The sequence below is a fragment of the Vidua chalybeata genome, chromosome 1 (genome assembly GCF_026979565.1).
Source record: "Vidua chalybeata isolate OUT-0048 chromosome 1, bVidCha1 merged haplotype, whole genome shotgun sequence".
Lineage (NCBI taxonomy): Eukaryota > Metazoa > Chordata > Aves > Passeriformes > Viduidae > Vidua > Vidua chalybeata.
Window position 1 is genome coordinate 39,528,638 of NC_071530.1, and position 25,783 is coordinate 39,554,420.

Consider the following 25,783-nt stretch of genomic DNA (forward strand, 5'->3'; position numbering starts at 1 on the left):
ACAGCTTTATAAACATGCACTTTTTCTACAGGCACTGTGGACTTTGGGCATTCCTAGTGTCAGGAGACCACTTAATTTTCTCTATACATCACTGAACTGTATCAATGACTTGGTAGCTACCAGTCAGCCTAAATTCAGGCCAGATGCTTTTTCATTTTTTCCAACAAGAGGTGAAAAGCACCTTTCTACATATCTCATTGCTAAAGATAATCCTCAACTTGAGTGTAGGAAGAGGTTTTGCATCAATGACAATCCTACCACGTGATCAGATTATTCTAGTACTTGCACCAGATGGCTTACTTCTCTGTTCTACACCACACAATGTCATGAATAACAGCCAGGTTATCCATCTTTTATACCTAGCAGCACTGATACGAGCCAAGTCTAGCAGTCTTGATGATAACTAGTGCTAAAAAGCAATAAACAGTTTCTTCCACAGTCCTTATCATTCTGACTCACAGGAAAAACAAGCCTCAAAAAAAAAAAAAAAAAATAAAAAAAAAAAAAAAAAAAAAAAAAAACAATTTAAAGACTGACTTACTAACCAAAGTGGGAAAAATGTCTTGTTATGGCACTGTAATACTAGGAAAAAAAATCAAATTCTCTTTGCTATTAGCTTACTGGTTACCCATGAAACCCAGAACATTTCTGCAATTCTCTAAAAATATAGTTAGCAATATATTTTTCACACCTGACCATTTGATTTTGACATGAAGAGCTATAATACCCTAGAATCCAAAGCATACATTTTTCCTAGTTTATAAGTCATCATTTCTGTAAAATTTCTACCATTACCATGAAGCCTGGACATGTATCTTCTGAATGCAGTCTATATCTGTGCAGCTGGAACAACTTGGTTAAAATTATCTCTCTAGCAAGTGTGAAAAGGCACATTGTGACAATCACCACGTGCAGCAGTGAACCCTGTCCAGCAAGTGTCCTTTAATCCATCTCATGGCCAAATCTTTGTCATTGGAACTCTCTGTATTCATCAATGTGACAAATATTAGTCACTGTCTAACCCCAGGAGTTGGATGAAATTAAAGCTAGGATCAACTGCTACCCCAGTTTTCATGTTGCTTTTAATTTCTGTAGGATCTGTGACTTAGGAAAGATAGGTCAATACTGCCTCTTAGTGGAAGGACAGCTGACTCAAAAGGTGAAGTGAATTCTGGACTGGAAACTTACAGTACCACACAGACCCTCAGCTGGCAGCCATCAGAACTGCAGGGGGGTAAATTAAAGACTGTTGCAGCCATGAATGCTTAGTAGTGATGATGATAGTAATAATAGTAAAAAAAAAAAAAATAAAAATAAAAATAGTAAAAAGTACTTCTGTGCTTTGGCAAACTTTTTTATCTTCTTGGGGAGAAGTACAATTCAGCAGAATGCTGGTATAGTTTGCTGGCCAAAACAATCTTTTGTATGTGTGAGAACCAGGAACCTACACGGACAACATTTGGAAGAAGAAAAAAATTAACAGATACCTGGCAACATTAGTGGAAATTATTCCAGGCAAGAATAAAAAGGAGCAGAATATCTTAAATCACCTAGATATCACCAAATCAAAAGACCTGCTTTAGATTCCAGGAGTATTGGATCTGTGTACTGTCATCTATTGCCTAGTTCAGTATGATCTAGAACATTAAAAAACTTTTAACTAAACAAAGTACAAATGTGACTCCGCTAGCCATCTAACAGAATTAAAAGGTACATTATGTTGAAGAATACTTAATTAACACGGTAAAAATTTGCAGGCAGCAAAACTCCACTAATGCATTTCTATTTTCAAATTATGGACTATAGACCAAATACAAATGAGGGCTGCCTCAAACAGGCACAGTTCAGAATTTGCTGTCATTCCTGAGCTATATAATCCTTCTGGGGATAATACCTTGAGATATTCTTTGAGTAGTTAAAAATGTAGCTATCATTAGAGCCAGACTTGACAGTTTAGCTCTTTATGAAATAGCTCTTTCTAACCACAAAATTAGTTGGTTCTCTATTTCTAAAACTTCAATAACAATGGAATAAATTTCACTGAAGAAAGTTAAGAAATTATGTGACAACATATCAATATATGCATTGATTATGAAGCCTGTTTCCCTCTAATCTTACTTGCACTGCAACCATTTTTCTTCCTAAAAAACAAATGTTGAAGCATTCCTCACAAACAGACATGGTCATTTGATCTTGTATGCTTTTGGCTGGGTAAGAGTTAAATTTCTTCACAGTAATTTGCATGCTGCTATGCTTTGGATTTGTGTTGGCAATGGTGTTGACAACATACCAGTGTTTCAGTTATTGCTGAACAACACTTACACAACACCAGGGCCACTTTTCCATCTCTCACCACCCCACCAGTGCTTAGGCTGGGAGTACACAAGAAGCTGGAAGAGAAACAGCCAGGACAGCTGACCCCAACTGACCAAAGGGATGTTCCATACCATGTGGCATCATGCTCTGCAATAAAAGCTGAAGGAAAGAAGAAGGAAAGGCAGGTGGTATATTTGGAGTTCTGGCACTTGTCTTCCCAAGTAATTGTGAGATGTGAGGGAGTCCTGCTTTCCTGGAAATGGCTAAACCTGCCTGCTCTTGGGAAGCAGAGAATGAATTCTTTCTTTTGCATTGCTTGCAGGTGCAGATTCTGCTTTACCTATTAAACTGTCTTTATCTCAAGCCAAGAGCTTTTTCACTTTTATTCTTCCAATTCTTTCACCTGTCCTACTGCAGGGGAGTGAACAAGTGGTTGTGTGGTACTGAGGCTGCCCATGGGAGTGAAACCACAACAGAGCTGCAGCACTCAGCTGAACATATCTCCTATCTCTGACCACTGCATTTTTTCTTATAACTGAGTTTCTCTTGGATTAGGTCTCTTCAAGCAATTTATTAAAAATAGATTTCTGCATGAATTTGGGAATTACACATGTACCTTAATATAAAAAAGCAGGGTGAAATTCTGAAACTGGTATTTACTGCCTTATTCATAAATAGTCTCACAAACAAGGAGCTTGCCTCTTGTGCAGTATAATATTAAATCAGCGGGTGGAAAAGAAAAAGAGTGGCACAATGGATGTGAGCGGAATAATTTGGAAACATTACAGGGTCTTTTTATGCATGTTTACCAAATTTCTGTATAAATAAGTAATACAATTGGAGTGCTGAGTAATTTCAGGAGATTAGTGATAAATGGGCACAAGTTGATTATTCAAGATAAAGCTGAGGGTCATTATCCTCAGCTAGTCATTAATCCCCATGAAATGACTGGTATTGAGATAGTAATTACTACTATAATGAAAATAGGGTAAAAAAAGCAGCATGACATTATTCTTATGAAGCTGTCGGTTTCTAAAGAATTCATGTTTCTCTCATCACCCAATCAAGTTGCTTGAATTATTTTTAACTCTTCATACAGTTCATTTGTCCTGCTACAATTTTCATGTCATCATCTCACTTAAGGTTTGGTTTCCCATCTTATCTTCTTGGAATTTTAGAAGGGCACAGCAAGGGGCAACAATGATGGGAGAGAAAGACAATGCATATAAATTCCCCCAAACCAGAAAATAAATGCAACATATTTTCAGAATTTTTTCTATAAAGCATGTTCCACAGTAAGGTAGAAGATTGCATTATTACGTTATCTAGTATTCTGCATTTAACCATGCTTTTAGCCATAACACACATCCCAGTTCCTTGTTCTAAACCAAGATTCACCTTGTAGCCTTACAATACGTGTAATGGATAATGTCAATGTAAACTTGGTCAGAATACGTGAGAAAATTTGGCCCTAAGATGAAAAACATCTTTAAATATTTGCAATATCTCAAATCAAGTTTGTGATATTTTGATGTGCTTTCTAAGGGCTTCTGAGCCCTTGAAGTTCTTTTCCTTCTCATTTCTACTAGACAAGCTAGAACCATATTATGAGCTGAAGGGAAGGCAATTTGTTTCCTAGCACCGTGTTTCCACTGGGAAAGACCCACACATGCTCCATGATTACAACTTAGAAAATCTAAAACCCAGTCTAAACTAAAAGCTTTTAATGTAACATAGGTAACTTTAAAAATAGTATTGCCCTATATGTTGCTAAAGCAAGTAAGATACAGATATTCATTACTCTAAGTACTTTTTTCTAAAGCTCCTCTCTGAACATTTTTCTAAAAAGGGGATCGCAGGAAAGTTGCAGGATGGATTGAGGTTCTGCTGGAAAATTTGCAGTTGCTTCTGAAATGTCTCACTGTATGTAAAAGAGGAAGTAGAGCCAGGCTCAAATCAGCTTTATGCAAGAATGGCTGATGGGATGTTGCTGTGAGGGCTGCAAACCAATTACTTTGTGATGGACTAAAACCAGGTAATGGTGGACACTGATAAGTGACTTGCAGGGCAGCTCAGGAAACAGATTTGTTCTTCTAGCTTGCTCATGTTGTTTGGAGAGTTTGAGGTGAAACCTAATGATTCTGTCTGCTAACCAAATGAATCATTCAATACTGGACAGCTATTGAAACTGGACTCTGGCTATTTGGACAGAGTACAAGCAGCAAAAAATAAAAATTGCTTGAATTCTGAAGGCTCTGCACTGAGCAGAACACACTTAAGAAAACATGGCAAATTCTCTGGAAATATAGACATGTTTTTGACAGCCAAGGCTAAAGTCTGGTCTGTCAGTTTTCTGGAGGAAAGAATGTAAGTTATTTGGGAATAGAACCTTGTCTGGGAAACAACGTAATAACAACAGGGGAACCAATCATAATTATGCATCATAGCAAATAATAGTATTCAAACTGGATTTGCATGGACAGGTTTTGGTAGTGGAGGGCTACAGGAGTGGCTTCTGTGAGAAGCTGTCAGAAGCTTCCCTCGTGTCTGACAGAGCAAACGCCTGTTGGTTCCAGGACTGTGGCTGGCCAAGGCTGAGCCAATCAGAGATAGTGATAATGCCCCCGTGATAACAGATTTAAAAGGAAAAAAAGCTATTCAGATTTACTTGTGCTCAGAGAAGAGAATAGTGAGAGGAATATGTGAGAACACAACTCCGCAGACACCAAGGTCAGTGGAGAAGGAGGGTAGGAGGTGCTCCAGGCACCAGAGCTGAGATTGCCCTAAAGCCCATGGTGCAGCCCATGGAGAGGCAGCTGTGCCCCTGCAGACCATGGAGTCCATGGGAGTGCAGAGATCCCCCTGCAGCCCATGGGGGAGACCCACATTGGAGAGGTGAATGCCTGAGAGGAGGCTGTGACAATGCCTGAGAGGAGGCTGTGACCCTGTGAGAGGCCAATGCTGTAACAGGCTCCTGGCAGGGATCTGAAGACCCATGGAGAGAGGAGCCCACATTGAAGCAGGTTTCCTGGAAGGATTTGTGATCCTGTGGGGGACCCACACTGCAGTAGGCTACTCTTGAAGCACTGCATCCCATGGAAAAATGACCCATGTTGGGGCAGTTTGTGAAGAACTGCATCCCATGGGAAGCACTCAGGCTGTAGAAATTTGTAGAGAACTGTCTCATGTGAGAGCAATCCCATTGTGGAGCAGGGGAAGGACTCCTCTCCCTGAACAGTGGCAGGAACAACCTGTGATGAACTGACTGTAACCCCCATTCCCTGACTCTATGCACCACTTTGGGGGAGTAGGTAAAGCCAGGAAGGAGAGAGGGGAGTGGGGGAGGTATTTTTAAGATTTGTTTTGCATCTCATTATCCTGTTCTGATTCTGACCTGTAATAAATTCAGCTAATATCCCCAAGTCGAGTCTGTTCTGCTTGTGACAGGAATTGGTGAGTGATGTGTCTCCCTGTCCTTATCTCAATTCATGAACCTTCTGTTATATTTTCTCTCCCCTGCCCAGTTGTGATGAGGAGTGACAGAGCAGCTGTGGTGGGTGTCTGGCATCCAGCCATAGTCAATCCACCACAAAAAGCATAGTGAAAAAACAAGTTGCTGGTGGCAGACCAACATTAGGGTTGCAGAATGACTGTCTTGTATCTGCCAGCTAAAGCCAGGACATGCTGTAGTGACACACATGCAGTGGAGTCAGGCAAAATCTGCAATAGAAGTTATATGCACGCCACTAACAAATCTAAGCCATTAAAAAAAGCCCAAAAAGATCTAGACAACATACATCCTAGCTTCTAAGGAGATTCACACCTGTGAGAAATTTCACTCCATTCCTCCAAAATTCACTCCATAATCAATTTTGCGTTTGCTACACATCCCACAAAGAAAACGCAGATCAGCACTGATTGTGGATAACATACTCCAAGTGCTGCTAAAGAAATTGCATGACTCAGGGAAAACAAAGTGCGCTTTCCAATTTTCTTGTGTTTCTGTGAAAATCAAAGACGTAGTACATCAACCAATGTGATTAAGGATGAATATCCCTGGCCTTCTCCAGAGCTTACATACGTGTTGAAATGTACTGCTCGCTCTTTCACCCATTTCCTTCTACAGGATCGAGAATTCCTTATACTGCACTGTCATCCCATGTAGCTATGAAGGATAATTTTTTATGCCTCCCTTAAAATAACATTTTTAAAGATTTAGAATCTTAAGTTAGTTTTCTGCAGAACAGCTACTTTTTAAGGAATTTCAGCAGAGCAGAAAAAAAAAGTTCTGGATAAATCAGGAAAAAAAGACAGTTAATTATTTCACTGCTGTTAGTCCCATGCACATTTCTGTGCATACACTCGTATATTGGAAGTATCAGCATATATGCCTGCAATCTTGAAGTATGCTCTACATTTCAGCAATTACATTTACAGTAATAGGACACAAGGGAATGGAATGAAGTTGTGCTAAGGGAAGTTCAGATTGGCCATGAGGAAAAGGTACTTCACTGGAACTGTCTCCCCAGGCAAGCAGCACCAAAAAGTTCAAGAAGTCTCAGTTCAAGGAGTATCTGGATGAAGCTCTTGGTCATATAGCTTAGTGTTAGGAAGTCCTGTGAGGAGCAGGGAGTTGGACTCAATCCTTACACGTCCTTTCAAAATGAGATACACTATGATTCTGATTTCCTTTAATAGATACCTTATCTGTGTAGTAGTTCTTGTAAAAAAAACCTCGTAAAAAAAAAAGTCCATATTCAGCATATTCACCTCCTTCATTACAGTTAATTAAAGTAAGACACTTCTTACTAGTTTGTGAGATAAATGCCTATAAAACTACAACACATTTGTATATTTATAATAGGACTTGTCAGACCTTGATGTCTTTTTCTTTCTTTTTTTTTTTTCCTAAGTTGTGAGATGCTTTTTCTACAGCATCAAATTCTGGGAGATTGTCATGAGGGCAAAAATTTTAAAACACTTGAAAACATTCATAAAGAAGTTTGTTAGACCTCATGGATGAAGAAGTAATCTGTAAACATAATTCAAGCACACCCTGAAAGTTTAAAGATTGAATTGTTATTTTATTTTGGGAGTGTTGAATCATGATTTTCAATACTTTGGCAGCTGCAAGACACTTGCAAGCTGAAATACCAGTTTAATGAGTAGCCTATAGAAATATTCAGACTACCATCAAAAATTTTTCGAGCTTGATTCATACCAAAAACCTTGCAGAGACAAGAAATAGCTGAAAAATACTGCTGAGGCACCAGGAACCATTCTTAAAATCTCTTAATACTTATAATAGGGAGGGCAAGGGGTTGGGAGGCTTTATGTTTGTTTGTTTGTTTTTTATAGAAAACCTAAAATAACTGCAGTCTCACAGACTTTAAAATGGTGATTAATGTAAAGATAAGAATAGACTTAATTGAAGCAGTTAATGTTTCTTTTGCATTAAAGAATATTTGAGATGATAAATAATAGGATGTCAAATGAAAAACATGAGAAATTATATAGTTAATATATTTTCTTTCTTGTGTCAATATTTTCCTGCAGGAAAAGATATACCATCTTGAGGGCAAAGCATTTGCCTAGTTTCAAAGACCACCACATTTGTTTTCATCCTCTGCACTTTTGTGCTAATAAACACTTATACTGGCTTTTGTGCTGTACTCAAATATTTTGCTAAAGATATCAGCTTTGTCCTTTAAACCCTGTAATGGCAGAGTGTTAAAATAAAATATTCTTCTATGTAATTAACCTTTGGTTCAGATGTGAGTTTTTGTGGGAAAAAATGTGAAGAAATTGCTGCCACACTTGTACGACTCTTTCATCTGAATGAAAGATGTGGCCAAAAAAAGCTGCTTAGATTAGCTAATATGACCCACATACATTTCTTCCAGTCCATGCATCCATGTATTATAATAAACCACATACTGCACCAAGTTTAAAGTTAATTGCAGTCACATAAACAGGAAGATAATAAATTTGGGTTTAGCACATCATAATTAACCTTATCTTTTTAAACTGACTAGACTGACCTGTAAGAAGAGAAACTATAATAACCACTTTCCTCTAGAACCTCTTCAATTAGAGTCTACAACACAAAAGAACTTAATTTCAGTGAATTATGTTCATTAAGAGTAATAAATGAATACGTATAGGTAAATATACAGCTTACCTGCAACTGTTCATATGTCATCCCTTCTGCCATGCCAGAAGCGCCAAAAATGCCTTAAAGTAAAAGGCAAGTAAATGTTGTATTACTGAATTTGCAATCTATGCTCCCTTATCAGTTTCTTAGCAATTCCACTGCAAACATAATGACAAGACAGAAGCTTCATGATCAGTAACTCCCACTGAGCACCACGACCCCCTGAAAAGGTGGGGTCATTTTATGGCATGATATGAACGTTTGGCACACACACATTATGGAAGTATTCTAAGCAATGAAAAATAATTTAAAGACTTAATGTAACAGAACTAAGAAATGCAACTTTCTTATTTTTCCCACTTACATAGGAAATTTATAGTGGAAAGGGCACACAGCCATCAGCAATTTGTGAGGACAAAAGTATTGTCTGCAGGTTAAGAGATTCAAAAATTACAGATAATGAGCATCTCAACAAATTGCACTATTGTCTCCAGGAGCAAAATAATGCTCATATTTAAAGTGATTGTTAGAGACTCATTTCCTACTCCAATGTCACCCTTGACACCTAGTATTAGTTCTGGTTTTTACAATAAGCTGTGGAACAGATATGCTATTTTCAACACAAAGGCCATCAAAATTGAAGTTTCTAACTCTTCTTCCTGGTGCCACAGATTTCAATGTTACTGTATTCTCTAGTCCATGGATTGCAACATCATTTTTTCTGTATTTAGAAAAATATAAATGGTACAATTATCAAAATACAGGCTGCACGTTTCCCTTACGTCCATTGCACAATAAAACACATGATGAAAAAAAGTCTCTGAACCAGGAATTGTAGTTCCCCACCCTGGGTGACACCACAGCTGGCAGGTTTGATTTTACATGGTGTTTATGATTTGCCTGAGTATCACTAGTACAAAGTAGAATTGACACATATATTGATATATTTTCTAAAGTATATATAAATATATGTATGTGTTCCCTCCTCGAGTTCATATGGTTTGATCTAGCTATGTAATTAAATTAACCAACTATTTCAAACATGACAAAAGAACGACAAAAGAACAACATAAGGGTTTAAATAGACTTGATTTAAAAACCATACACAAGGACAGACAAATCCTTACTATGACATTTTCAGTTACAAACATTTCTATTAATTTTCATGGATGAATCATAAATTATTTGCATCTGTGATATTTCTTTATAATTTCAAAGTGTACTCTCTTCAATCAGTAGAAAGTTCCAGCAGTGCTAAACTGTGTATCTTACTAGGAATTAAACAAAAGAAAACCCACCCAACCAAGAACTCCAAACCAAAAACAAACAACCAACCCCCCCAGAAAATCAGTATGGTCAACATAACTTTATTGTCTTTAACGACTGATCTTAGAGTAGCAATTCCTTCTGCTTTGATACCATACACTTTATTAGAAAAATATATGCCACTACAGAAGTTTATGATGCTTTGTTTACCTTTTCTATCAGCTGGAAGCAACATATTTCCACCTGAAGAAAGATGTATCCCATGCCAATCTGATGTGAAGATATTGGGTTCAATCAATTCAGCAGCATCTAGGGAAAAAAAAAAAGAGACCAAAAAAATAAAGACACCCGAAAAGTACATCCTTCCTATTTGCCAAAACTTCAGACTTCTAGGAGGCAGTTTATACTTTCTTATATTTCCCAGTGCAATCAGAAGTCAAAAGAAATTTCAATACTTTTTAGATTAATGGAAAAGTGGTGAACACGATTATGAACATCCTACCTTTTTCTCTCCAGAAACACTGAATATTGCAAGCTGCACTTAGTATAAAGCACTGCATTTTTCAGAGTATCTGAAAAAAATGTCACAAACTACACATTCGTGTGAAGATAAACAGGAAAGTATATTCTCTTGAACCTATGAGAGAAGCAGCTGATGACTCTGTTTTTAAAACTGTAGCTTCAAGTGAAATTGTTAGCTGATATTCAAATGGTATAATTCCCATTAGAGGAATTCCAGCACTTTTGAAATCTGAAAGTCAGTTCAGCTACTTGCTTATATGAGCAATGATACTGACATTAAACTTAAAAGCATCTAGTTTTAAAAATATCCACAGGTAACAACTCTAACAGAACCACCTTCGTGTACAGGAGAGAATTCTGTTATGCATTTCTGCAGCATAATAACACTTTTACAGAAATAGAAGAATCTCTGTGCTGGAAGACCTTTACCCCACCACTGATCAGTGGAGGAATCTTTTTGTCTGTAATTCTTATTAGGTACTCTAACTTGGTGTAGTTAAAACTCCATTATTTTAAAATTTTATTTCCAGAAATTGTACAACCTCATAAGAACATTTGCTGTAAGAGTTCAACATCATTCTTTTCTCTCATCACCTCCAAATGATATCTAAATTATATTTCCTTCAAGGTAGAATGCCCAGAATTGCATTCAACATTTCAAGCATTTTCAATTCACTACCATTTACTTTTTAAATAGAGTATTTCTTCCCTTTTCTACAGGTTTAAATCCAATAGTTTTGAAGCTATCAATTTTACAGTTGATAAAATTTACAAATAATTTCCTTTATTTCTGAACACTGGAAAATTAGGTTAATTTTATAATAAACACTTCAATTTTCTTGCCATATTTTTGAGCATTCGTTTCTGAAAACATCAACTCAAAACACAATGAGCAGGTATTTCTTAGATTTAATGTTACGGCTGAAATACAGGAATTGTTAAATATAAATCCCAATTTGATTTACAGGACAGCATGAAACTGATAGCTCAGAAAGAAGCATCCTTGTGCATCTTTAGAAGCATCCTTAGAAGCATCTAATGTACTACCAATGTGCCACCTTCCACGAAGTTTTCAGCACCTCAGGTTAATTATTACAAAAAAAAAAAAAAAAAAAATACTTAGAAGATTCCATAATTACATCATAATCAAAATAAGTTACAGAGGGAGAATTATGTGAATGATAATAAGTCACCTTACCCATCAAATTTTAGGTACAATAATAAATCTTATAACTACTTTATCATCAATTCATAAATGAAGTCTCTTAGATTCAGTCTCCCACAGATGCCAAGGAAGTAAAGTTCAAACCCTTTGCTGATTGCAGTCTTCTCAGGAGATTCTGAAGGAACATTTAGAAATTCTGATACTAGTCATTAGATCTTTCTCTGTTGGAAAGCATCCAGCATGTCACTGGAAAACATGCAAGAATGTTTCTTCAGTCAGGACATTCTTACAAATCTGCAGTACTTTTAAACTGATGACACTACAATGTTGCCGACACACTGTGCAACAACAGAACAAGGTATGTTATATTCAAGGTACTCTGGGACACTGCTCTCTTAGGATTAATGGTTTAAGTAGAAATACTGCTTGCTCCAAAATATAAACAATATTAAGGAACTATCAACATATCAAGCAGAGCTTGCATAAATTAAGAGCTTATATAATCTCTAGTTACATCTCCCTTCCTCTTGTCTTTTTGAGCTCTGATGAGATGAAATCTGGTTTTGTGTCTTAGGAGCTAGCAGGTCCTTTCCATTTACAGAAAGAGTACTAATGACAAGATACAAACTTGAAACCAACCTGCAAAAACTTCTTACTTAAGGAGACTCCATATTTGCTAAATATAGGATAGCTGGAGAATATTCTAAAGATTTCCTTTTGAAAATGGACTCTTACACTTATATTTTTGTGATACTAATATCAACAGCATGATTGAATGGAAAGAGAGACAAACTTGACCACAAGTAGTAAATGGTGTTTTTGATTTCCAATTTCAGTTTACAAAGATTGTTCTGCTGACTGAAGAGGGACTTGAATCTCTCACTGATTCTCCTTTTCAAGTTGCATTGCAAAGCTGGAGGAAGCTACATGAAACAAAGAAATACACTTTCCCCATTCAATTACTCTTGCCATAAAAATGACCCATTCAGAAGTGCCATTACTGAGAAATGTAGCTATCCTGCAAAAAGAAACATGGATATCCAATGACATGGTGATAAATAACAGTATAAGACTTGATTTAATGGCATATTATAATAAAGCTCCTTTTTTTTTTTTTTCCCATTCTGTTAGGTTTAGCTTACCATATAACTCAGCTCCTCTAGTCTTGAAGGTAAAAATCATTATTAGCCTAACACTGGTAATACCAGATTTGTCTCCCTGATCAAAATGATAGTATTTGGGACATTTTTTCTACAGATGAAGCACACAGAACATTACACTAGATTTCACGTTGGCTATTATGAGTTGCTCCATCTGAAATTAATGAAGAAGCTTAGACCTTCATTGAATGTGCATAGAATGGCTTCAATGACCTCTTTAAGGTCCTTATGGGTCTTAATACAATTCAGAGAACCCCTTTTGCTCTAAGCTTCCTGAGAGAGGTTATTTACCTTTCACTTGTTTAGAAAGCATAACTGATTTTATATACTTTTTCTTCTTGTATCCTTTTGGTTGAAAAAGAACACATCCTTCATCTCTATTTAGAAAAAACAAAACCCAAACAAAAATCCCACAAATAATGTACTTAAAGTCTTCAATAAACACTTTAAAATAAATTTTCCTTTAAAATAATTTTTATGTTCCAACAGCAAATGTACAGTTTCAGCTGTTGGTAACTGCAATGACATCAACCCAGTCTGATAATGATTCTATGGTATGTTACTACCCTTTTGAATTTATCTTCTATGTTGTTTCTGCAGAGTTGCTTATACCTGCAGACACTGTTTGGAAAACTATGATTTCCTACCATTTAGTAAGCACTTTACAATCATTCCATTGATGTAAATTCATGAAGTACTACTCAACTGAATTCAGGAAGCTTTTTGACTACATAGGGAGGGGTTTACCACTAATGATTCACATTCAAACACTGCCATAGTAGACATTATAGAGACATTTATCCACTGGAACAAATTACTGCTCTTAGACAGCTATCAATCCAGATTGGTTTTACTGGCCTCACAGGAGTCCTGATTTGCTCTAACAAACCAGGAATCAAAGTCACATGCTAAGCACAAAAGACTTCTCCAGACAGCTGCTGGCATGAAGTTTTTTTTTTTTTTTTACAGACAGATATTACTCTTTTTTCATGCAAATAAGGCCTTACACATATGCTTTAAGTCAGAAGTTGAATTTTCCTTAGCCTATGAGAGAGTAAAAAAAATTATGCCTTAGGAAAGGCTGACAATATATTCTATGGATTACATACCACTGCAGTGTGTAGTTAATGTACCATGGGGATATTCTGAAGCAGAAATGGTAAAGAACAAGTCCAGCGCTTGAGAAACTTGGAGTTGCCTTGGGCACTAGTGTTCCATTTTAGCTTTTGTTTTAACGAAATCAGTTGTCAGATCAGTTAAAAAAAAAAAAAAAAGGCCATGGATTTACATAATGCTTTTTAAAAAGCTTTTTCTTACATTGTTTTCCAGAGATCACTCTGATTCTTGTTCCCATGGAAACAGGGAAGGCTGCTGGCAGCCAAGAACTAACAGGCAAGAACTCTTCCTTGCAAACTTCAGTTTAGAATTGTCAACTGGAATATGTAACATTTTGAGAAAACAGCTGTGTATTATAAAAAATACTCGACCTCAGATTTGTAAAAACATAAACAAGTGCAAGGGGGGCATGTGGAATATAGTAAACAAGTGCAGGTATGGATTCTGGTTTCTCTGAAATCAGAGAAAAGCTGTTGATATTGCTTCAGTGGTCAATTCTGAGCCAGTTTTTGAGCTGCTGTTAGTCCTCAGTCCTTGAGCATCCACATTACAATAACTCATATTAATTAGTAAGCCACTTGAGAAAACCTTCTTCAACAGAGAGGATAGGCTCACTAATGAGCACCTTGGACACATTCCTAAAATACCATGTGAAAACTGAACTGTCTCATTTCTGCTGATAGGAGAAGGATATAATTTCCAATTATTGTAAATAATGCTTGTTTCCTTTGTCTCTGATAATTTAATTCTTGTATTACCTGTTTTGATAAGCTTGCCAATGAAAAAAAAAAAAAAAAAAAACAAAAACAAAAGAGAGACATGTAAAGGACATCTAAGTTCAGTTATGTTATTCAGTTCTAAACAAAACCAAACAAATTTGGCTGATCAATCTCAAAAGGCCTGAGATGATAAACATCACATCCCAAATGTAAACACTTCATTTTGGAAAATAAAAAAGCTGTTTGTTTAATAATAGCAATTTTTTCAAATAGCTGCATGGTAGCCATCTTTCTGCAGAATAAAGAGATTCCAATCATATTTTTAGGTGAGAACTCAGGCAGATTTTGTATCAGCTCAGCCACATTTTTGTTTTGGAATCAACAAGAAATAACTTCAACTCTCTCTCACTATGAAACAGTTGAACTTAATTTTAAAATAAGTCTTAAATTTGAAAAATATCTGACATTTCAAAAAGTTAACATGTTCCGGATTTCATCTATTGCACTAAAACTCCCAAGAGAGCATTACTATGTACTGATAATTAAAATAGAACTTCAAAGTTATTGAAGCTATTACTACAGAAGAAAGCATTTTATTAACTCTCCATGTCAGTATATGATATTGTCACCTTAAGTAGTCATATTGCTGGTATGACAGAAGGTTGTAAAAATACTTTACTGTACAATCCATTTTTCTGAGGTGAGCTACAGCTTTTTTTTTATATGACTCAATTATTGCCATCCTCCACATACTAATATTCTAAGTTAGTCTTTATTTTAATGATATATTTTTAAAGCATCCTGCCATCTGCAAAAATGTCAAGTTCTGTTGTTTTTTAAGAACAGTAACCAAATTAGCAGCACTTTGCAGTAACATCATTTTGACAACAGCAAATGACTAAAACGTACAGAATGTCAGAAGCAACAGTAATGCATACTTGAGTGCTGAAGATAATTTTGTGCAGCTGAACAAGAATCTGCTGAACAGGACCACTGATCTGATGCACCTTCCTTTGTGATACCGCAATTCCTGCCAACACTGTAGATGACAAGAGTAAAATCAGGAGGGCAGTTCATTTTGTTGCCTTAGCACATTAATAGCATACAATGTTTAAAACTTGTAGATGTAAATACCAAGTTGAAATGCTTGACTTGTTTTCCCAATAATGCTGGGAACAAAAAAAGAGAATAATCTAAAATGCTAAAAATTTAGACAATGTGTTTCAAAAGAAAATCCCTTTCTCTGAATCACTAAATTACTCCATGAGAAAAGCAGTATTAATGTACCTCAACAATTGTTAAAATTTTGTCATATTTATTCAAAAGGATAAATATATGAAAAACATAATTTTCTTAACTGATTTTTTTACATAGATTAACACAATATATCTTTTAATATATTTTGATTTTACTGAATTTATTTTAATTCTACCTTAAGCATTATAATAATACATCTGATGTGGACTATTTCAATGAGGTAAATCTATTGTTTAGGATTTTTAACCTTGTGTATTAAAGTCATACACATTGTCAGGCCCAGAAATTAAATAAAAGCTTATCAGCAGACTTCCAGTATAAAACACTTAGTGTATCACAAAAGAACATTAGTTCGCAAAATAACCTTTCCAAGTTGACTATTAGACGTGGGAGCTAAGCAAACTTCAGCCAGCAGCCCTGTACCTCTCCTAAATACAATTTTCTCTAAACTACACTTCAGAGACTAATTTAGATATTCTAACATTTACTCTCACAGAAACACCCTGAGGATCATCAAGTCTTATGTATAAGTTTACAATTGCTTTTTTTTTTTGAAAGTGATCTTACGTCAAGATTAAAAATTCTACTGAGAGGGTGATGAAATCCAAATACCAACATTAACTAGTCCACAACAGAACTATTACCACTTTTTACTGATGAATTTCTGTGATGGCTACTTTAGTAAGAAGAAAGATATTCGCAAATATTAGTGTCTAAAGACCATCCAGATCTGAATTATGCTCTCAAAGAAATAAAGTGACACAGATAAATATCCTTATCTACCACAGGGAGACACATTTCTAATAGGATCAGGAAGACAACATCATTGATATTGCTGGGTTTTTTTATTGCACTGCTTTTTGACAGATGTCTTGAGAAAGTCAAGTGAAATTCAGTTTGACATATTTTCCTGAGGTCTTCTCTTCATAATCAGTAAGAGGAAAATGAGCTTTGCATTTCCTCTGAGTCATTTAAAGAATAATTTAAGTTAGTTCTGCTCAAGGAGACAGTGGAAGCCATGCTATAATAATCTAAAATATAGATTACTGCCTATTTAATTGATGAGTATGGCCACCAGAAGAACAATTTTGATTTAGGTCTTTTTGCTTCATTTTCTCATCTCTACCAACTATTTCAATACTGCTATATTCAAGGCCCAAAGGAACCCAGTGTGGTCTTGCCATTATAACCTTAAAATTTTCAGTTATGTTAAGGACACTCATAAAATCTTCATTTCTTTGACATGTTCCCTTTTTCACTGCTCTCTGTTCTGTGGTATTTGTCTCCTCTTTTCCTATCAGTAGCTTGTATTACAAACCAAAAGTAAATAAATCAGGGTCTTTTCCTTTGTAGGCCTTAAATTATTCTTTTCTGAATAGAAATGTGTTTAGAATGATAACAGCAAACAGCAATGACCAAGTAGGACATAATTTGGATTTCTCTGTTATTCAGCTTATGGAGTTTTTTTCTTTTCTACTATGACAGGAACATTATGACTTAAAAGTCTAGGAGGACCAGATTTAATGTCTACTTGTAGTATCTGTGTGCTTCAAAGACTTTAGAAGTTCCCATGAAGTCCATACACTCCAGACCACTCCAAGTTCCTTGTTAGTTTATTCAGGGTTTTTTTTTAATACAGAAGTATAGCATTATTTGGAAGATGAGGGTACATGTATGAATAGGTTGCTGCAGACTTGACCAAAGCTTTTAAGACTTTTATCCAAAAGGAAAACATCACTGACAAAAGATAATGGATTTACTCAATTTACTCATAGAACTGAAATTATCAACAAAGGCTAGAGTATTTTTCTGTAGATCATTACAGCTCGCAGACATTACATTTAAACTGAATTGTTATTGTATGGCTCCCTGTAGTAAACAGCACTGAAACTACAGAAAGTTGACATCAAATTTGGATTTGTACTGCATAATTAAAATTCTTAATACAGTTTTTATATTAAAAGCTGTAAAGTAGAATTTAGTACAGACAATATCTCAACTGATCAAAATAATTTTATTTCAAATATTATTTAACTCAGACAATACGCATTCTGAAATCCCAGCTTAGCAACTTATGAGGTGTGAAGCTTCTCAGTAAAAGTATTTCAAATGGGAAACTTGTTTCACCAATGATGTGTAAATACATGATAATTTGCAAGGGCAGTATGAAATGCTCATTTTACAGGAGAAATTCCCATTGCATTCCACAGAAGTTTACCTGGGATAATGACAATTAAAGAGATCTGACTGATTCACTATTGGAATTTATACTTTTAAGAAGTACCTTAATGATACTTCAGATAACATATATGGATGTAAAATGTAATTATCTCTTTTTCTAACATTTTAAAATACAATTATAAATAAAACCATGATATTTCATATTGCAAAGAGCTATGACTGGTAGACTATGAAACTGCCATCTCATCATGAACAAATACTTGATTTTCTTAGTGTGGGACCTGTGGGTGAGTGAAGGCACTCTCAGAAGCAGATCAATAGGCAATCAAGAGGAAGAAATAAAAGAGGAAATACTCTATATGCAACAGGAGAATAATGTAATAATATTCAAAAAACTTGAAAATCATTAGGTTTAATTAAAGTTTGAATTTCTTGCAAGCACAAAATGACCTGATCGCAGTCTTGATCCAGAACCGTAAACATAATCTATCATTATTTTAAAAAAAGAAAAAAAAGTTTTAATTGTCTTTGGCATCAACGACTGTAGAGAAAATACCTGCATTCCCTGACTCCTTCTCATGTTTCCTCTAAAGGAAATATGTCCAAATTCACTAGTTTACAGCTATGCATTTTTAAAGGCTGGTTTACTCTGCATGTCCAAAATAGAATGACTTCTACTAAATAATAGTGTCTCTCCTTGGTCAGTACTAGTAAAGTGGGGAAAAAATTGGTATTACATCACCAGGATAGCAATATCTCAATGTCAGAAATATAGGTCTACATGCTTCAATGCTAGATCCTTCTCTAAACTCTGGACAAATACTTTCCCAGCCTGCAGATCTCACTAGCTGAGATAAGCAATAACAAATGGGCACAGACACCAGGGAACTGAAAGAAAAAACATGATGTCCTGATGGATGGCAGCCGCGATAGCCCGAGTAGGGCAAGAATGTTTATCTGTTTTTGTGGCAGCAGGGAAAACTACAGTTTCAAGGAGTAGTTACAAATTAACTGCTGATGATTATGTGAGGGGCAGAGATTTGTATAGTAGTGAATTTCTACAAAGAGAAAGGAAATGTGCTTTCTGCAATGCTCAAGCACAGGGAGGCTGCAACAGGACTGCAAAAGATGTAAGGCTAGGAAGGGATAAATGGCAGACTGGATGGTGTTATGCTAAGAACCATTCTGAAAGCAAAAATAAAATATTGCACTTGACTCAAACAGGGTCTGTGAAGAAACATAGGAAAAGAATACATTCTATCATTATAAATACTTACCTGGATAAGTTAAAGGTAAAATGAAAAAATTGTTTGAGAGGAAGATGTAGCCAAGAGTGATTTTGGGAGGTTTTTTTCCAGATATGAAAGAAAAGCAGAAATGAAGAAATAATTAACAGTATTTTTGAATAAGGGTGGTGCCAAAGTGATCAGAAATAAAAATAGTCAACAATGTGTTTGATGCATTACTGAAAAAAATAGAAAAAAAAAGGAAGATCTTCAGAAGAGGGATGGTATGAGATATTCTGCTTCTGTTTGTTTCCTTTTTGAAGAAATTAAGCCTCCAAAATGCAAGAAATAGGTGTTTATCCTTATACAGAAGGTCCAGATGAGTTAAAAGGGACAAAGGGCTCAACACTACTACAACATACTCTAAACTATCAAATACACAAGCACCATTTTCTATGGAAAAGCATCTGCTTAAAAATAGAAAACCAGAATTTGGCTAATCAACTGATGTCAGTTTAAGTTTCAATAGCAAGGTCCATTGGTAAAACTATTTATCATGTAAAGCTTCTGTGTGGAAACATCCTCTAACAATATCCTCAAACAGAATTAGTGTCCTAGGCGAGGTAAAATGAAGCCATAAAGGTAACCAAAGACATGTTTCATGAAGGAACTTGAGGAACAGTTCCACTGTGAAACAACCAACTGTAATTGATAGTAACAATGATCAATTATATCTAAATAATAAATTATACCTACCTTATCTGAGGCTGTCTTTCAGAAGCACTAAGGCTTAGTTTAATTATAGCTGAAACAAACACATAAGTATTATTTTCTGTTTAAAAGAAACGTACAACATGCATGTTAATATCATCTATTCCCATATATGGTGTCAAAATAACTTTTAAAAAACAGCATTAAACAAACTCCAAACCCCCACTTGACTATCAAGTTGCTGTTTGATGCATCAAAAATTTGCTTGCATCATAAAAAATCTCAGCCCGACAGAGTATTTTAATAAATTATGTCAGAAAATTGTTACAGAAAGTAACAACACATGCTGACTAGATGTCTACAGAATATGCACCTGGGTTTGCATTAAATTGTTACAATTACTGCTACCACTATAGCCACAACATTGTCTCTAGTCTGGATAAGCAGATGGAATATTTGCCCACTTTCTTAGAGGTCCACCAGATTTTTACTGCTACCATTCCATTAGCTGGCTATCTATATGCAATACCTTTCTTTTAAAATAAACCTACTGAAGTCAAGACCTTGGAGACAGCAGTATAACCAGTTATTGGGCCAACAACTAATCAGCTATCAAACTGAAAGTAAACATTGAAATAATTTATTGCATACTGTCAAAAATGTGTAGAAGGAAAGCTACTGTTTGATGACATCTATTATTCATGCACTTGGAAAGCATTGCCTTAAAGCAAATATTAGTCTTAAGCATTTGTCTTAAATCATTCCTGTAAAACCATTCTTTTGATGGTAATTTGGATGGTAATTTGAGACCACCACGGTATCTCATTTTGATTAAGTGTATGTTTATTGAAAAAATAATTCTACTAACTGAATGTTTGAGAGCAAGATTAGGATATTCTTACAATTTTCCTATACAATTAATATATTTTAATAAAAGGCCTGCATCTTTGTCTACATGAGATTTTTTTCCACACTAGTAACATCACAAACATTATCACTAAACAAGAACAGAGGCATCTAATCACTCAAACAGCAGTAAGAAAATAAAAGATTTTATGTCAAACTCTTTTCCCATTGTTGGTCTTGTTACAGCAGTTATATTAGTTCTTGAGCAACTGTAGAACAAAAATATTTTTTGAGACTCTTACATCTTTTCATGTTCAAACACACTTTTGTGTTGACTCTGAAATATTTTTCCTACTTTTCTGAGATCCTCTGAATTAAAAAAAAAAATCTGAAGGAGGCTTTCATCTGTCAAACTGAATTCACTTTAAAACCAAAAGAAATTATACATCTTTAGGCCAAATCCAACTCCTTAAAAAGGAGACACAGAGATAGAGAGAGAATGAAAGAGAAAGAAACAACATTTTAATCTTTGCTGATACTTTGCTTAGCAAAACAGATACCAAAATTCTGTGGTAGCTAGCACAAAAGACTATTTGATAAGAGCAGCTAAATTACATAAAAGTAAATAAACTGGGCCCTCATAGAAGCAAAAGTTCTTCAGTTAACTTTGTTAATGAGACAGAAAAAATAGAAAAAGAGAGTGTCCATGGCTTAGAAAATTAAGAAAATGAAAAATATTATTGTGCCTATTCAAGGAACAGGTATTTTACCTGCTTAGAACACAGACACAATAACACAAATACAGAAGTAGAAGCTCTGAGTGAATGTGAGTCATGTTGCTTGGGGTACAGATTATGAGTAACAACCTCAGACACTCTGTCACAACAAATATCATAATATATTATGTGAATATATGCAAAAAAATCTAACTAAAACCACTTGGCTAGAAAGCTAAGAGATGTTTGCTAGAATTTTATAAAAATCAGCCCCCCTTTTCAAGTATTCATAGACAAAATTGGGTTTGAAATACTTCACCCTTTGGCTGTTTCAAATAAATGATCTCTTATCAGTAAAAGGCTCATATCCAAATTTGCTTGATCAGTTTGATGATTCACCACATTTGACTTGCTAATCTGCCATCTTGTGAGTGTATTTACAAGTGCACGATATTTCACACCAAAGAGTCTGTCTCACCACTGACTGTACACAGCAGAGATGCAATATTTTCTGATTCATAAGCTAAAGTTAGGAAAATACTTATTAATGCTAAAAAACAAAAACACCAAACATGATGAACATCACTAAACAATAACAAACACCCTTCAGGCCTATATTTATTGCTTATTATTATGCTAGAGACCCACTGAGCAGCTAGACCTGAGAGAGGAATCTCATTATGTTACTCACTATGAAAACATAGGGAAATAATTTACTTAATAACTAAACACAAGGAGACTCAAACATGTAAAAATCATTGTAACAAACACACTCATATGTGCACCCACACATTCAAGGAACACTAATGACTTTATTCATAATCCCTAGTCTTCTGTGTATGAGTTATGCTAATCATACAAAGCCAGTCAGGGAGCAAGAAGCAGCACAGATGTGCAGGCAAGTTAACTCATGTAAGTCATGGGCACATAGTGTATTATCCTGATGTTCAGCTCAGGGTTTCCTGGAACATATTTCTTTTTACCATGGCTACTCCTTTGACATGGATAGGAAGAGCAATATGTTCTGTTCAAATGCCTTGCAAGAGAGCATTTTTCAGCTCAAGACAATCTCAAGGAAAATGAAATACAAACCCTCCAGCTCTTTTCTGTTTTGTGCCCACTCTTGTTAGAATGTGAAAGACACACAGAAAAACCAAAGCTTTTCATTCTCATCAGCCTCCCTGTTCTGAATAGCTCTATGAAGATTCCTTGAGGACATTAAAAAAAGTATCAAATGAGGCATATACAATTTCTCTGACTGCTACTTTGGTCTTTAGCAGCTGATGCAATTAGAGCAACTTCTAAGACTTTAACTTCTTAACATGCACTGACATCAGTAAAAATAATACAAATATATTTTAATATGAAGTTTAGTGTTCTGCTCTTGAGGCACCTAAACATGCATTTGCAAGGAAAGAGCTGGTAATATAAGATGAGATCAGAAAAATCTGAGAAGATAGTAAGTTTTGTTTTGGCTTCAACTTTCACTTCAATGGTATCTCTGAAAACCTTTCTAAGTTTGATCCGACTGGCTGGAAAATTGAATAAAAATTTTGTATTAGCAGAGAACTTCAGTACATCTCCTTGAATGAAATGGAAGCAAAAGGAGTGTTTTTTTGAATGACAGCTCAATGATCTTTTCAGGAGTAAGGTGAAATTACCTTTATTTATTCAAAATACTCTTAGTATACTGCCCTTCAAATCATTATACACTGGAATGGACAATCCCAACCAGGTTAATTAAGCTGTTTTGCAGAGCAAACAACTAAGTTTTTTTCTTGGTAGCAGTGATTCCATGTACAGCAACAGAAGTTGACATAAACATACTTCAAACTTAACTCAGGCATCATATAGGAAAATCAGGTCGTGGCTGATGTCTTCAACAAAATCCCATTAGCCTGAGTCTCAAGAGAAATCTGAATCTTAGACAAATCAAGAAAAGCAAGCCTACAAAACACTAGCATCTCCAAAGTTCTTCACAGACAGTCCATTGTGCAAATGATAGGTTTCTTGGTGCAATAATAATTTTCAAGAAATTCCCTAAACTTTCTCCTCAAAATTTGAAACCAAAAAACCATGTATAGCAGACGTCAGACAATCTTATTCCAAAAACTTACCAAACTATCTAGTCATTTTATCTAAAGAAGAAATGTCTTCTCAAATCACCAAATCCATCAAATACTGGTCTGAATTAAAAAAAAAAAAAAAAAAAAAAAAAAAAAAACAAAAAACAAACAAAACAAAAACAAACAAGGACTAAATCAACAAGGCTCGTCTCTGTGAACACAGAACTGTCAAGATATAAGTTGTCTGCAATGTGGCCCAAATTACAGGCTCCAGAAAACAAATGACATTACTGAATGGGGGTTTATTTCATAATGTGTTTCTTGTTATCCTCAAAAGTGTTAAATTTGGAGTTACGTGATGACCTAAACTCATGACCTAAGTGATGAGCCAAATCACTTGCTACATAAAACACACAGAGTTCCTATTTTGAGAGCATCCTAATTCTAGAAATCCCCAATTATTCAACTGGATACGAGCATTACCTGCACAAGACTCAAGTCCTAGCTCTGGGTAAACCAGTTGCATTTCTCAAAGAAAGATACAGGAGACTCTTTTAGAGTTACATCACTAGAATATTGTTCAGGCACATCTGTGGTGTCTTCATTACATGGCACCTTTGAATAATATTACAGGAAAGGAATCCTGAATATCAGTGTCTTTGCTTATTGGTAATAAGATAAGGGCAGAGATTTCATTTATGCTTCCACTCCAAATAGTGGAAGCATAAATAAAATTATGAGGTAAGAGAAAAACTTTTAAACAAGATACAGCTGCACAACAGGATGTGTTTTGAGACTTCCTAATCTCTTGAAAAGGCTGAGCAATTCTGAAAAGAATCTATTGCATGCTACCTCTATATTGGGAGGAAGGTTAGGAGTATATAAAGCCTTAGACCAGGGTTTTCTAATAGCATGTTTTACACAGAATTGTCCTTCAATGTATTTAGGACACTGTCCTGGTTGTGATGAAAATGAACATGATTAGGGAAAACAAAAAATTTTGTCCAAAAGAGCATTCCCAGACAAAAAGTAAATTTTTCAACTCTCACCCAATTGACACACCAGCTCTACTGGACTACTATGCATTAAGATATATGACATATTTTCCTGCTGTTTGGTTCTACCAACAGAAGTGAAGGTATGGTTACACTGTAAACCAAATGAAAATAAAACCCCTTTAATATGACTAAGCTAAGGTAAAGTTGGAACCTTGTAATTTTAAACTAAGAAAAAAAGTGCAACTAATAAACTGTTACCATCCCATCATTCTTCACAGCTTTTTGACTCAGTATGTCCCTATCCCCTGTCAATCTTCATAATTTGAAATTATAATTACTTCAGGAAAAGAAAAATGCATCTGTCACTGCTGCCTCTATGCTTCTGAAATGTGCAGAATCTTGTTCCTGTAGGATTAATCATTTCAAGTACCAGGAGCAACTATTCCAGAATCTACACACCCTGCACTTGGCAATCTTGTTAAAGGAGCTGGTCTTGTAGAAATACATTGTCTATACATTCTATACTAAGAAGACTAATCCTTTTTTTAAAGCACAATTGAAAAACACTGAGTATGCAAAGTCATTAAAAATAATACGACAATATGGGACTATGAAAAAAGCTTCCCCCTATTACACTGACAAATCCAGTGTCTGTGCTACTGAACAGCTCAGCATTTCACACCTTTCTGCAAAATACCACCCTAGTTTGAAATTAGAATGATCACGTTTTCTCTGAGAATGATGTGATGACAGCACGATTAGACAAATCCGTTCACGATCTTCATCAATATACCTGGAACTAAAACTTTCATCTTCATGTTAGCAGTTTCCAAGTTGGCCATATATTCCCCTGTAATGCTGACATGCTTGACAAAACCATGGCTAATAATTCAAACTCTGTTAGCCACTTACTGTTAATGAATGAATGGAACATTTTTCAAGCAATTCCTATTTATCCTGAATTTATAATTTTTTAAGTTATCTTTTCTTTACCCCTGAAAAATAGAAACACTTTCCAGCATTAATTACAACTGATCTATAACACTGACTTCAACATGAAGTAGAAACTACAGCTGATCTAAGAATGTACGACTGTAGAGTTATTTTTCTGAAAAAGCAATCTTGAAGTATCTATATAATAATTAGACTCTATGCCAGGAGAAAAATGGATGGCTTCTAGAAATGCTGATTAAAGCTACCGGGACTGATAAGAACTGACAGGATCTTTCCACATAAAATATTTAATTAAAACTATGGCAATATGGCACAGTAATATTCAAATATTAGGAAAAGCTGATATTTTGTTAATGTCTAAATCTTAACAAAGAAAAATTAACTACAAGGAAATCATTACAACTAATGCT

General features: G+C 35.3%; 1 protein-coding gene across 1 annotated transcript in view; it reads right to left on the reverse strand.

Annotated features, from left to right (window-relative positions):
* The window catches only part of NEK10 (NIMA related kinase 10), a 123,671-nt gene that overhangs the window by 38,871 nt on the left and 59,017 nt on the right, over positions 1-25,783 (reverse strand). The window contains 7 exon segments of the mRNA XM_053936078.1: positions 8,358-8,413; positions 8,498-8,550; positions 9,947-10,045; positions 12,217-12,346; positions 15,357-15,457; positions 18,307-18,344; positions 19,839-19,887. Of these exon segments, the coding sequence (XP_053792053.1) occupies positions 8,358-8,413; positions 8,498-8,550; positions 9,947-10,045; positions 12,217-12,346; positions 15,357-15,457; positions 18,307-18,344; positions 19,839-19,887 (526 nt within the window).